The sequence below is a fragment of the Leptonychotes weddellii genome, chromosome 13 (assembly GCF_054177405.1).
Source record: "Leptonychotes weddellii isolate Sample4059 chromosome 13, ASM5417740v2, whole genome shotgun sequence".
Classification (NCBI taxonomy): domain Eukaryota; kingdom Metazoa; phylum Chordata; class Mammalia; order Carnivora; family Phocidae; genus Leptonychotes; species Leptonychotes weddellii.
In genome coordinates this window covers 33,111,445-33,125,834 of record NC_138381.1, presented here as the reverse complement: position 1 = coordinate 33,125,834, position 14,390 = coordinate 33,111,445, and the positions used below count along the sequence as shown (strand labels likewise).

The window sequence follows — 14,390 nt, the reverse complement described above, 5'->3', positions numbered from 1 at the left end:
TTAGCTCACAGATTAAGAATACATGGTCTCTGAAGCATGTATGTGTGAATGAAAATTGAATGAATGAATGGAGCTATAATGCCTGCCATGAGACCTATCAATCAATGTCTTAGTCCTAGTTGATATTTGAGTTTTTACCAGCCATATTAATAAGTTTTATTCTTTATATTGCTGGTCATTATGATGCACTGAAGAAGAACTGAAAGACTTTATTAGTTTGCATCTTAGTAATTATTGCATTGAAAATCTCGTGTCTGTTTGGTTGAAGATGTATGTGCTAGAAGGTAGTACATATATTGATATTTACTTAATTTTCTTTCAAAGCCAGATGGCAGTTAGTCTCCCAAATTGTACTTGTTAGTATTCACATTTAATGTGATTAGGGTCACAGTGCAGGGGGTCAGGTCGTGTAAATCTTCTTGATCAGTTTGGTCTTAAATCATGTTTTATTATAAATAGCTGTAGGAATTATTCGTCATCGCTAGGTTTAGGAAGCCTAAACCATATCAACAAGTTGGGTTAGTGAAAAGAAGCCAAGGAACAGAACTTTCTTGGATCAGGATTGTCCAATATTTTTCCAAATAAGGGCAACTTTCCAAAAATGGAGACTCTACTCCCAGTGAAGAACCATTGACTTTCTACCAAAAGCTGGTGGTGTCCAAGAGTATTGACTCAGGAATTAGGGCTTTGCAGTGATTTTTTTTTTACTGCTTCAGTCTGGGGCTATTAAAAGATGCGATGATCATGTTTATTTGTTGTAGCTTCTTAGCTCCTAGAAAATCCCACTGCTCCCAGGCACCATCAGCAGCTGTAAAGTCAGGCAGCTCTTACCTTTCAGAGTGTTCTCAAATCACAAAAGCAATCATAATGATCCTAATGATTGTATCCATTACTCAGAAATGAATCTGTAGGGTTTGAAAGAGTCTCAACTTATTCTGGTTGTGTGGCTTTTTCTTTTTGTTTCGTATGTTCTGCTCCATGGTGTTAGTGTGAGAGGTTTTATTGTAGCATTTGTTACACTTTGCTGTAATGCCTTATATAACTGTCCTTTACCTCCACTTGAATGTAAGCTTTGTGAGGATGGGGATGTCTGTCTTGTTCATTGTGAGTCCTCACTTCCTAGCTATAGGACTGAACATAGTAAAGGCTCAAAAAAACCACTGATGAATAATTGAATGAAGAGGCATCTGGCTAAGATGGAGCAGCTCTATTGTAACCAGTTCCTTCCTTTTACAACTAAACTAGGAACACCCTGGGCATAACACAACAATCAACCATAGGAGGACTCTGAAAATTGGAAAGAAGGCAGACTGTCTAAGGACCTTTGGACTTTAATGACATGGCAGTGAAGCTCTAAGTAAATCCTATTCCCATAGCCAAAGAATTGGGAAAAGGATTGCCTAACAGAACAGATAATCTTTTTGGCTATAAATACATTGCCCTACCCTAGAAAATTACTAATGGAAAATCTGCTACTATCCTAATGCTCCCCCACCTGGTAGTTTCAGTGGGACCAAAGACGAAGTGATCTTCTATAACCTCCACTCCATGGAAACAGGGGTGACACAGTTCCCATTCTCCCCTCCCTCCAACTCTGTGGTGTCAGTGGGACTCAGGAGGGAGCTAGTCCTCTATCCCCTGCCCAATAGAAGCCGATAGTGCTCTCTTATTTCCTTGCTGGGGTAGTTCTGGCCTAATGGAGAACTGATATTCTATCCCCTATGGGGCAGAAGCAAGTGGCATCCCAGTTCCCCTATTGGGGTAGTGTCAGTGGGGTCCTATAGAGATCTGAGCTTACACCTTCACCCAGTAGGAGAGAGACTTGAGGCAGTGGAAGAGGACTAACCACCATTCTATTGCCCCTGCCCTCCTTCTCTGACACCAGCTGGGCCCAGCAAGGAGCTCAGTCTCTATCCCCACCTGGCATAAAAAAGGTAGAATGATGTGGTTGGAGGTAGAACTAGGCTTCAATCTATTCTCCCCAACCCAGAATCAGTAGAGACCAATGGGAAGGTGAACCTTCACCTCCACTTGCAGGCAATGTGAGTAAGTGTTCCACTTTCACTGGGAGGATGCCAGTGGGGTCAAGGGGCTGCTGCACCCCCACCCTGCCCATCTGCAGTGAGGGTGAGTCAGCCCTCTTGCTGGGGTGGTGACAGTAGGACCCAGTAGGGAGCTGAACATCTACCCCCACCAAGACCTGTACACCACAACTAAACAGGGTGAGCGCCTGCTGAAAGAGAAAACATGATCCAAAGTCTAGCAAGTAATCCCCAAAATATCCAGGACACACTCTAAAATCACTTATCATATCAAGAACTAGGGCAATCACAACCTGAATGGGAAAAGACAAGCAACAGATGTCAACACCGAGATCAGCTGGATGTTAGAATTATCTGACAAGATAATTTTAAAGCACCCATCATGATAAGGCTTCAGTAAACAGTTCAAACATTCAGGAAACACATGAAAGAAATGAAATATCTTAGCAGAGATCGAAGATATTAAAAAGAACCAAAGAGAAATTATAGAACTGAAAAATACAATGACCAAAATAAAATACTTGCTGGGCTCCGTAGTAGATTGGAGACAATAAAGGAAATAATCTGTGCAGTTGAAAACAGATCAGTAGAAATTACCAAATCTGAATAACAGAGGGGAAAATAGACTAAAGAATGAACAGAACCTCAGGGACCTGTAAGACTGTATCAACAGAACTAACATTCATTTCATCAGAGTCTGAGAGGGAGAGGAGAAAGCCTGCAGGGCTGGGAAAATACTTGAAGAAATAATGACTGAAAATTTCCCAAATTTGGCAAAAAGCATACACCTCCAGATTTAAGAAGCTAAGCAAATACTAATGGGGATAAATCCAGAGAAATTCACACCAAAACAAATGATAAGCAAACTTCTGAAAATTAAAGATCAAAAATAAAAAATCTTGAAAGGGAGTAGGAAGAAAAATGTGTTACCTATAGAAGAACACCAATTCAAATGTTTCATCTGAAACATGGAGGTGAACAGGAAGGGGCGCAGCATTTGTCAAGTGCTGAAAGACTAGAATTATCAACCCTGAATTCTGGATCCAGTGAAAGTAGCCTTTAAGAATGAAGAGAAAATGAGGACATTCTCAGTCAAAGAAAAACTAGGAGAATTTGTCACTAGCAGGCCATTCTTTTTTTTTTTTTTTTTAAAGATTTTTTTTTTTTTTTTATTCATGAGAGACAGAGCGAGAGAGAAAGGCAGAGGGAGAAGCAGGCTCCCAAGGAGCAGGGAGCCCAATGCGGGATTCAATCCCAGGACCCTGAGATCATGACCCGAGCCGAAGGCAGACACTTAACCATCTGAGCCACCCAGGCACCCACTAGCAGGCCATTCTTAAAGAATGGCCAAAGGATGTTCTCTGAACAGAAAGAGAATGATGACAGAAGAAGGCTCGGAATTTGGGGAAAAAAAAACAACAATGGAATAGGTAAAAATAGTAAATAAAAAAGACTATCTTTTGCCTCATAAGTTTCTTAAATCATATGTGATGGTGGAAGCAAGAATTAGAATGTGATGTGTTGTGCTCAAGTATGTAGAGGAAATACTTAAGACAATACTGTTTTTAAAGTAGGGAGGGTAAAATGATCTAAATGGAATTAAGGGTTCTATGCTTCAAAGTAGTAGAACATCAATACCAGCACACAGAGAAGTTAGTGTTTATATCGTAATTCCTAGAGCAACTGCTAAGAAAATTATATGAAGCAGTGTACTCAAAAACAGTAAAAATCAAATTGAAATTCTAAAAATATTCAGGTAACCCACCTGTGACCCAAAAAGGAGAAACAGGAACTAAAACAAAGGGAACAAACAAAAAATAAAGAGGCAGACTGAAGCCCTAACGTAATACTTTATTTTTTTTCTTTTAAAGTAGTTTCTATACCTAACATGGGACTCGGATCCACAACCTCAAGATTGAGAGTCACATACTCTACCAACTGAGCCAGCCAGGTGCCCCAATAATCACTTTAAATTAAAAGACGGAGATTTGCAGAGTGGATAAAAATATAACCCAACTATATGCCATGTATACAAGAATCCTTTTAAACATAAGGGTATAGGTAGATGGAAAGTTAAAAGTTGGGAAAAGATATACCATGCTACCATTAATCAAAGGAGAGCAGGAGAGGCTATATTAATATCGGATAAAGTAGACTTCAGAGCAAAGGAAATTACTAGAGATAAAGAAGCAACACTACGTAATGATCCAAGAAGGCCTAAGTAAATAAAAAGAGTAAGGGAGAAAACCAGCACTTTTTTTTTTTTTTTTAAGATTTTATTTATTTATTTGACACACAGAGAGAGACAGCGAAAGAGGGAACACAAGCAGGGAAAGTGGGAGAGGGAGAAGCAGGCTTCCCTCTGAGCAGGGAGCCCGATGTGGGGCTCGATCCCAGGACCCTGGGATCATGACCTGAGCCGAAGACAGAGCCACTTAATGACTGAGCCACCCAGGTGCCCCAAAAACCAGCATTTAAAATATTACCTGATTGTGTCCTTTTCTTTTTCCTTCTCCACTTTATGTGTTGCAGTCTCCTGACGTCAAAGCAGTCTTCCTGTTTACAGGACTGTCCGGCCAGTTGTAGGGACTCCAGATACCCAAATTTTCCCATCATGTCCTCAAATGCTGTCTCCTCCCTCTTTGATGGTGGTTGTCTCCTAAGTGTATTCTTTGAAACCTGCAAGAGGGTTCAAGAGCTCCTTGTTCGGGTATTGGTCCTTTGGTGAGGTTAGGTCACTGCTGAGCAGAGGACAAAGCTACAGAGGAAACAGAGCACCAGGGGACCTTTGTGCTCCCCAATAATGCCTCCTCTAAGATCAAGGCAGGGCCATGGGAGAGACCAGTGTCCCTCCCAGCATGTTTGATTGGGCCATTCTCCTTTGGTGGAACAAAAGCTACATCGATGCGCATGTCCGTGGCCTAGGTCCCTGCCATCCCCCAACACAAGTATCCACAGAGGCCTTGGGTATATGATGGAACTCACATCCTGAATGCCTGCCAAACAGCCCTGCTGGCCCTTAGGAAGCAAACTCAGAGGAATAACATTCCTGACCATTCACTGATTCATTGATTCATCCTAGATGCTGGGAGTACAACAGTGAACAACAGCAACAACGAAACCCCAATTCCTGCTCTTACAGAGTTTACATTCCAATGAAGAGGACGTTTTAACAATTGTAATTGTTCCAGTGGTAGGACAAAGGCAGCAATAAAATAAATAAGGAAAATGAGGCAGTAATAAGTGCTCTGGTGACGAATGCCAGAAAGGGCGATAAATGGCTCTGGGGAGAGGGAGGGTGTGCTGCACAATTTTAAGTAAGGTGGTTGGGGAGGACTTCACTGGGAAGATACTGTTTGAGCAAAGACCTAAAAGGAGGTTGAGAAGCAGATTGTGTGGTTAAATGGGTGCCGTTTGTCCTGGGATGGGCAAAGGCCCTGAGGCCAGACCATGCCTGGTGAGGTCTAGGAAGGTCAAGCAGCTACTGTAGCTAAAGAGGTCCAGTTCACCAAGAAAATTAAGGTGGGTTCATGCAAGGCTTGGGAACATTGAAAAGTCACTGGTTTTTTACTTGGTGAAATGTGGCAGCATTAGAAGTCTTTGAGCAGAAAGATCTGATCAGACATTTTAACACATGGCATTGCGTTAAGAACTGATTCTCGAGGGACGTGCATGGAAGTTGGGACCAGCTAAGGGACATCCCTGCAGTGTTGCAGGCAAGAAACCATGCTGGCTCAGACCAGGACCATGGCAGGGCAGGTGATGAGAAAAGTGGGTGGATTCTGGATGTGACTTGAAGATTTAGCTAACTGGACACCCTGCTGTGTTAGATGTGCCCATGAAAGAACAGGAGGAGTCCATTGACTGAGATGTTTGGAATTGACAGCAGGATGGATGAAAGTTGCCATGTCTGAGATAGGAAAGGGCTGCAGGAGAAGCAGGTTTGGAGAGGGGGTGGGGATGAGGGCAGAGGTGGTAGCTAAAGCCAGAAGACTGGATGAGATGGGAAGTGTACAAGGACACAAGAGGTCCAAGGACATTTAAAGGGCAAAGATAAGGAGGAACTGGCATAGGAGATTGAGAGAGAGCAGCCAGAGAAAAGGCAGCAAACCAGGTGAGTACAGTGTCCTAGAAGTCACCCGAAGGATATAAGTAAAGGAGGGAGTGAGCTGCTGGGTCTAGTGTAGCACCAAAGTCTTCGGCCACCTGGGAAGGAGCAGCTTTGAAAGGTGGTGAGAGCAAAAACTTCATTAGACTGGGTTCAAGAGAGAGAATAAGAAAAACTGGAGCAGTGAGACAAACAACTCTGATAAGCAGCTTTACTTTAAAGGAAAGGAGAAAAGTTGGATTATAGCTGAGGGCTAAGTGGAGTTGAGTTTTGTTTTTTTTTTTTAAGATGGGTGAAATTATACCATGTTTATATGCCAGCAGGAAGGTCTAGTGGGAGGAGCATGGGAAATGCAGGACAGAGAACCGCAGGAATGGCTTCCAGATGCACATGTGGAGTGGTTGATTCTGCTGAAGGGGATGGTTTATCGGTAGTCACAGGAGGAAGGCCATGGTTGGGGTTCAGGTGTGGGTGGCGGGGGCGGGGGGAGGTTGGATGAGACCCTGGAAGATCTCCTCTGACTTATTCTGTTAAGCTGTTGAACTAGGAAGCAAGGCTATGCTGGTGTGCAGATGAGATGGTGGGGAAGTTAGAGGAGAGAGGGGAGGTGGGAAAAGTCCCCCAGGAGAGGTCATGGATGAGGCTGCCAGGCAGCATTAAGGGTTTCCTGAAGACTGGTGCCCATGGACTTAAGGTATGACCAGTGACTTGGTTTGTGTGTTTCCCCAGGTATTTGAGCTGCACTGATGCAGATGCAGAGTGTGGGGGGGGAAACAGACATAACTCCGCAGCCTTTCCGACACCTGTCCTATGGTGGGCGAGGGAGCATCTTCCTTGCCTCCCTGTGTCTAGTTAGGACAGAAGCCCCTTAGTTATCTGTGGCTCAGTGGGTCCTGACCCACTGTCATGGGTGGGCAGGAAGAGTGAGGAAAACAGTCCCATGAACCAGGGTGGGAGCCAAGAGTGGTATCCTACCTACAAGAGTCTTGGGCCCTGGAACAAGTCATTGAGACTTTGATGCAACGTCTCTTCCTGGTCAAGAGCATCCTGTCAGCTGTGACCACCTGCCTCTTAAATTGCTTTATTTCAGTGTCTTCTCTGAAGTCACTCTGTGTGTAAGGCCTCCGTTATTACCTAACTGCTTTCTCATGAGATTGAGGCACCTGCCACTTGCTCACTTTGTTTTTTTCCTCTCCTGTACGCTTTCAGGTCTGTGGTCGGCGGGTGTTCAGGATGCCGGTGTAAATGAACAGTGTGGCGACATCCTCACCAACAAACGGTTCATGCTGGACATGCTGTATGCCCATAACAGAAAGTCCACGGATGACGAGGAGAAGGGGGAGGGGGAGAACGGGAGGACTGAGCCGGGTGCGGAGGCGGTGGCCAGCCTGGCTAGCAGGATATCCACCCTGCAGGCCAACTCTGTGGCCCAGGATGACAGCGTCAGGAGGGTGGACGTTGGCTGTCTGGACAATCGGGGCAGCGTGAAAGCCTTTGCTGAGAAATTCAACAGCGGGGACCTAGGGAGAGGGTCCATCTCCCCTGACGCCGAGCCTAATGACAAGGTCCCAGAGAAAGCATCCGCACAGCCGAAGACGGAATCTGACTATATCTGGGACCAGCTCATGGCCAACCCGAGGGAGCTCAGAATCCAAGACATGGATTTCACCGACCTGGGGGAGGAAGATGATGTGGACGTCCTGGACGTGGACCTGGGTCCCAGGGAGGCCCCGGGGCCACCGCCCCCACCCCCACCCACCTTTCTGGGTTTGCCGCCCCCGCCCCCACCGCCCCTGCTGGACAGCGTACCTCCCCCTCCAGTCCCCGGTAATTTATTGGCTCCTCCTCCAGTAGTCAACGCTCCTCAGGGCTTAGGGTGGCCCCAGGTCCCCCGGGGTCAGCCGGCATTCACCAAGAAAAAGAAGACCATCCGTCTCTTCTGGAATGAAGTGCGGCCGTTCGAGTGGCCATGTAAGAACAACCGGCGCTGCAGAGAATTCCTGTGGTCAAAACTGGAACCCATCAAGGTGGACACTTCCAGGCTGGAGCACCTGTTTGAGTCTAAATCTAAGGAACTGTCTGTCTCTAAGGTACGGCTAGCATCCCGAATGCTTCTTGACTTAAAGAGTTCCTTTCCGCTGTTGAGTAGGGCTGAGAGATCTGTTGTATTTAAAAATCCCTTCGTGCTGCTTTGGCTATGTGGTGGGGGAGAAAAAGGCGGACGGTATAAAAATCTGACCTTTTAGAGATTAGTCTGTGCCCTACGCTAGAGGTAAGCTGCATGAGTACAGGACCCTTGATTGGCTAACATGGACGGCAGCCTACAAACACCATTAGGGAAAGTAGCTTTCAAAGAACCAAATAACCGAAAAGACAGAATGATTCACCAGGGAACATTAGCATAGCCCAGTCATAGACGCTGACATTAACTGGAGGAAAGTCATCTTGCAAATTTATCAAACACATGGACTTTATCCATGGGTCTATTTACTCTTACCTTGATTGATTATAGTTGATGGTAGTAGTAATTGGGACCTCAGCTGTAAGCACTCTGTGTAAGCACACAGTAAGCACACGGTAATTTAGAGTCTGCAAGGCTTACCTGCAAGAACTTACCATAAATTAGTTTTAGCTCCATGTGTTCCATTTATCAGCATTTTGGGTGAGTATAAAGCTACCTGAGTTGGGATCCCCGACCTGCCAGTCAAGTACCAATTCTGATTCACAAAGTATGTGCAGCATCCTCAGGACAAGAGTGTCCTTCAGACAAGGGGCCAGGTGACAGGGTCAGTGCCTGGAGGGGGTGCAGGAGTAGGGCTGCTCTTCCTGAGTTGACCTTTACCCTGGTGTCAGTTTCTACCCAGTCTCAGCAAGGATGTGAATCTAAACTATTCCAGCCTCAGGAATCCGCCCGCGTCAGAATTAAAGCTTCCTCCTGCTTATAAATCCAAACAGCTAGGATCCAACAAAGCAAATCATGTCCTGTCAGTGCTGTCCTTCAGCTGAAAGTAGATCCCCCTTTTGTCCTCTCTAGGAAATGACATCGAGGAAAGTGAGGTTGGGCACCCGCTCTGTGTGTCCGTCTCCTGACTTTGCCAGGACTGGTGACATGTGGTGCTGAGCCACCCACACGCCCCCTTCGGTTCTTCCAGCGCAGCCCGGCATTTGGGAGAAGACAGGCCTGGCTGGTTAAAAGAGCAGTCTCAGGTGGCCCAGGGTTACCCAGGGCCTGCCCTCCCTCACACCACTCTCCAACCTACGGATCTAGTTGGCTGGTCTCCCTCAGCCACCACCTCCCACGTGGGCTCATCTGGCTGGTGCGCCCTCTGGGCTTCCCCTGGTTGCTCAGCACCCGTAGGTTGCTGGCCCTTGACTTGGGTGGGAGGAAGAAAAGGGAGTATTGGTTTGGCAATGAAGTTACTTCTGACTTCATTTTTACAAAGGAAATAGCAAAATTAAAAGCTTCACTGAGAGAACCCAAAACGGGCAGTCCACTTGCCTCCCTCCTTCTCGTGGCCCTACTCTGGTTGGTGACAAGAGTCTGGTCAGTGCCCTCTCAGTAGCCCGAAGTTCCATTCTTGCTTGAAGTAGGTCGTGACCTCATAAAATACTTCATTGCCTGGCTAAAGGACAAATGTTTGCCTAGTTTTTATGAGGTGAGAGCATAAGAGAAAAGTAATAGTATATTGAAAAATTTACCAAATGGATTCAAGTATGTTCTTCAGTGGGACCCAGAAACCCATACCTTTGTTCTTTGGGCGGGGCCGGGGGGGCGGATAAGAAATGTGAGCAGGAACTAATTCACAAATGTTACAAAAGGTGAAAATGCACATTAAAATACATCACATTGGAGAGTTGAATCCCTTAAGTGTACATTAGCAATGCAGATATAACCAATTTTACTTCTGTTTCTAATCCTTGACTGTGATTTTCATAAAACACAGCTGTAAACAGCCACTTCCGAATTCTGGCTTATGAGAAGTTTTTCATTAAACACAATAGCGAGCAACACAAATAAAATGGAATAGACTTCACAAGCCAGCACAGAGCAGAGGGAACTGGTTTTGGGTTTTGTCAGAAAACTTATAGCAGACCAGAGTTCCAGAACATTCTTATGACCAGGTCACCCCCAAGATAAAGATTCATGTTCCAGATCCAAGGCTGGGTGACCACTTAGTGGAAATAAGTACAGAAAAATATGCTTTTGTATTTCCTTTCCAAATAGTTTTTGGAACTGGAGCTATTTTTCTCTCTCAGCAGGAAATATACATAGCTTTTTAGTAAGATGACTTTAATTATGTTTTGTGGAGAAAGGCAGAAATCCTGTGCTAAATTTCATCATGTTGTGTTTCTACTGCTGGTCTGAGGTGTGGCAAATCACAGAGGAAATCATAGAAGTGACCCCAGAGAAAGATGTCAGGGCAGAAAGCCCCTGGAGATAAGGGGAAATACCCCTGTGGACCTGGCATCATCCTGAGGAGTCCCCAGGAAGTGGTCTTCAACCTGTGTGCCTAATCAAGAGTAGCAAAGCCCCTCCTGCTCCCAAAAGGCAGTTTTTAGATCTTAAGTTACAGACAGATTCAGACAGGTGTGAAGTGGAAGAGGAAACGGAAGGAAGGAAGAGACTTGGTTTCCCCTTTGGGGACTCAATCCTGTCTTACTCCCTTGGGCTTGTTAGGTTTATTATGGAGAGGGAGCTCCAAAATGGGTTTGGAGAAATTTTTTCAACTTTATTTACCCTGGCATTTCAAAGTATATCAGAAACAATTAGCAGTGACTTGTTAAGAAAATTCAGAGAATGAGGATTTATTTGGTCTGGGGTGAGCCCCAGCCTGGGTTATTTTTAAAGGCTCCCCAGGGACTCAACCAAAGTTGTACACCACTGATTTAAAGTGAAAAATGAGGCACCAATGAGGAGGGCATTGATCCCCTCCACCACCACTCTCCATGTTGACTCCCCCACCCCCTACCCTACTCCGTTTTATTCTCCCCCAAGAAGAGAGTCAAGTTTTCCTACCCAGTATTCTAGTTCAGGATGTACAGAAATGTCATTTTATTTAACATTGCCCTCAGAAAACTGAATTCTCTCTGGAAGTTCAAAACCCAGCATTGGGACTTAAGTGGGCTGACCATACATCTGGTGTACCCAGGTTGGCCCAGGTGTATGCCTGAAGAGCACAATCCCTTGCTCCCTCAGGGGTCTCCTGGTTAGGGTACTAGACACACTCCGTTGCCATGCGAAATGTAGCTGTTTTGCAGCTGGCCTCAGCTATAGAAGACTACTGCAGAAGAATGGGGAAATTAATACTTTTTTTCCTAAGCTTCATGATAAGGCTAGCCTATTCTGACAAGTTCCTCAGAGACTCCATGCCTAACTACGGGATTTTCAGTCTTTATTTAGACATCGTTGGTGATGTTGTTGCCTTAATGCTCGCCCATGTGTATCGGTCTCCCTTGTTACAGGACTTAGGAAAATTCCACAGTTGTCACATCTTTATGACATCTGTATCGTGGCCTCATTGTCATTGTCACTTTCTCAACAGACAGTTTTGAAAATATCCTCTGGCGTCACTCTTCTGGCAGTTAGCGGGGAGTGAGGAGGGATGATTGATCGTCATAAAGCCCGTGCTTTGCTGAGCCAGACCCAGGGGCTGCGACAGTGATGCTGAGAAGTGTTTTGAGAGGTCATGCATTTCATGGGAGTGTTCTCCAGCTTAGGGCTGTTCATCTAACAAATCACATCCTGAGCACAGTTTCTACGTTCAGTTACAGCACCATCTGGGTAACAAGTTCTATACACTGAATATCCACTCTTTGAAGGTTGCATCCTTTATTTCTAGTAAAATCAATCTTTAAAAATTCAAAGGAGTGACTCTTCAGGGCCGCATCAGGAGACTGGAAACCAAGCCCTGTTTACCTGCCCAGATTGCATGCCTCCACACCTGTCCCCTCTCCCCATCCCCCTGCACTTCTCATTTCATACTCACCCCTCATGAGGAGTTTTCTGCCTTCACTGGAGCCCTACTCCGGACCTTGGTCCTCCCTACCGTGGTGTGCCACAGACAGAAGCCCCAGGACTGTGTGGAGAGGAAGAGCCAGGTTTTCTGTTTTATTTCCAAGAGCCACACCCATGATGTGGTTTCGTGGTGTTAGCTGTGGCAGGACGTGTGTCCGTGTCTTCAGGGGTCAGCTGCACCCAACCCCAGAGCCTCCCATGCTGCTTTACCCCTGAGTGTGGAAAGACTGTTTCTCTGTAGCTGACAGCTTAGCTCCCTGTGCTGGGATGTGAGCTTGGCATTTGTTGGGCATGTCAGTCTCGTAACATTGATAAAAAAAAACTCCCTGCATTGTCTATAGCTGTTGGGACTTTATCCTACCTCATTCATAAAAATGGTAGAACCGGTCCTGGTTACATCTTAGAATGGACAGGAGGACCCTGTTACTCTTTTTCTATTTTAAGAAATAATCTCTTATCCCTGCCTTTCATTTCCTATTTTTAAATTGCATTCCTCTTGAAAGAACACCTTTCTACTCAACAATCCTGCTTCAAAAGCCTTTAGACTTACAGAAAATCTAAATCAGTGACCCTAATTGCATAAGAGATTATTTAATGTTTATGACCCGTGTGCCCTTTTCCAGACCAAGGAGATCAGAATCTCAGAGGATAGAACCCAGGTGTCACTGATGTTTAGAAGTACCACTGAAGATTCTCTGTGTACCCACCATTGTAAAGCACTGGTGTAAAAAAACTACATTTTCTGGTTTTCCTTCAGAAAGTGTCTGTAGATTGATCAGGCCTGTTTCCTCCTCAGATACATGATGTTGAATTTCTCCCAGCTAGTGCTAGTGACTTAATGTTTACCCATCAGTCATGGAGGCAGCCATGGAAAAGGAGAATCTCCTGTACTTTCTCCAGAATATCCCTTTGCGTTAGTCCTGGAGACCAGTCTGTTAGCTTCGGAAGGGAGTTCGGCATGTGGAAATCACCATGATAGTCTTCATTAAAAACAGAAACCAAGATGTTCTCTACATTCTTTTTTGGAAGATCATTAGTACCCCTGAAAGTGTACTCATTTTCTGGGATTCTATATGCCTGGAGGTCTAGACTCTAATGAACACTCATGAGATATTTTCAGTCATTCACAAAGCCCCATGCAATGTGCCATGTGCCCGGCAAGCAGCTCTGTGGGCTACACTGAGTATCGGGTCTCTACACTGGCCTCTGGAACTACCACTCTCCAGGGTGGGGACGCTGATCTGACCTGAAATTCCTGTTTGTATAGGTGCATTTGATCAGTAAAGGTGGTAAATGCGTTAGGTGTGAAAAATATACATTGATAGACCACATATTTTTAAAATGTCAGTGGAGTAAAAACAATAAAAAGGAATCACTCTTGGTGAAATAAGTAAGAACTCATTTTTAGAAAGCAGTATGTTCCAGGCATTGTCGTGAGGACTTTACATGTATTAATCCCAGTAATATTATTCTGATTGTTTTGGCAAATACCTCTGTACTGCCTGCCGTGAGCCAGGCATTAGTCTCACTGCTTTACATCCATTGTCTCATTTATTCTCACAGCAAACCTTGTGAGATATGTGCCAGAGAGGAAACTGAGGCACAGAGAGGGCCAGTGACTTGCCAAAATCACACAGCCACGAATGGTCAGATCCCAGCTGAAGCTCCCTTTCAGGGCTCCCGAGTCTGTCCATGTGATCCTTGGATTCCATTTTGTTTCTACTGCTTTTTGATAAAAGGTCATCAGCCAAAGCTCTGTCCTCCACCTCAGCTAGTCTCAAGAACTGTCAGGGAGGAAAGGATTGCTGGAAGGAGGCTCCTGGGGGCCCAGGCTCTGGGCACAGCATGCTAGACTAGGGCTTGGTGGAAAGTGAAAACAAGAACAGCAGACTCTGGGGTAAGATAGTTGCCCCAACAACAGAGTGGTAAGGAGGCAGGGTGGGGAAACCACTGTGGAGCTGTATCTGAACATGCCACTTCTCCAAATATGTCCCAAAGTGTTCAGGGGAAAGGGGAAACTTCTTTAATGGGTTGGGGTACCCTGGGAAGAAGCCAGGCTCAGTTTTGCTTCCAGAAAGCCTGGTTAACCCAAACTCTTGAGCAGAACCAGGCAGCAATGCTTAGCATCTAGGAGAGTACCACCTTTGAAACCCCAGCTATCAGGGATCCTCCAGCATGCCAATAGTTGCCTTTCCAGAAATACTGTCTCTAGGGAAATGTTTCA

The 14,390-nt window shown here is 45.3% G+C and overlaps 1 protein-coding gene across 1 annotated transcript in view; it reads left to right on the top strand.

Annotated features, from left to right (window-relative positions):
• Window positions 1-14,390, top strand: part of FHOD3 (formin homology 2 domain containing 3) — a 415,022-nt gene that overhangs the window by 355,663 nt on the left and 44,969 nt on the right. Inside the window, exon 20 of the mRNA XM_081802533.1 lies at window positions 7,360-8,240. Within this exon, the coding sequence (XP_081658659.1) occupies window positions 7,360-8,240 (881 nt within the window). The remainder of the gene's footprint in view (window positions 1-7,359; window positions 8,241-14,390) is intronic.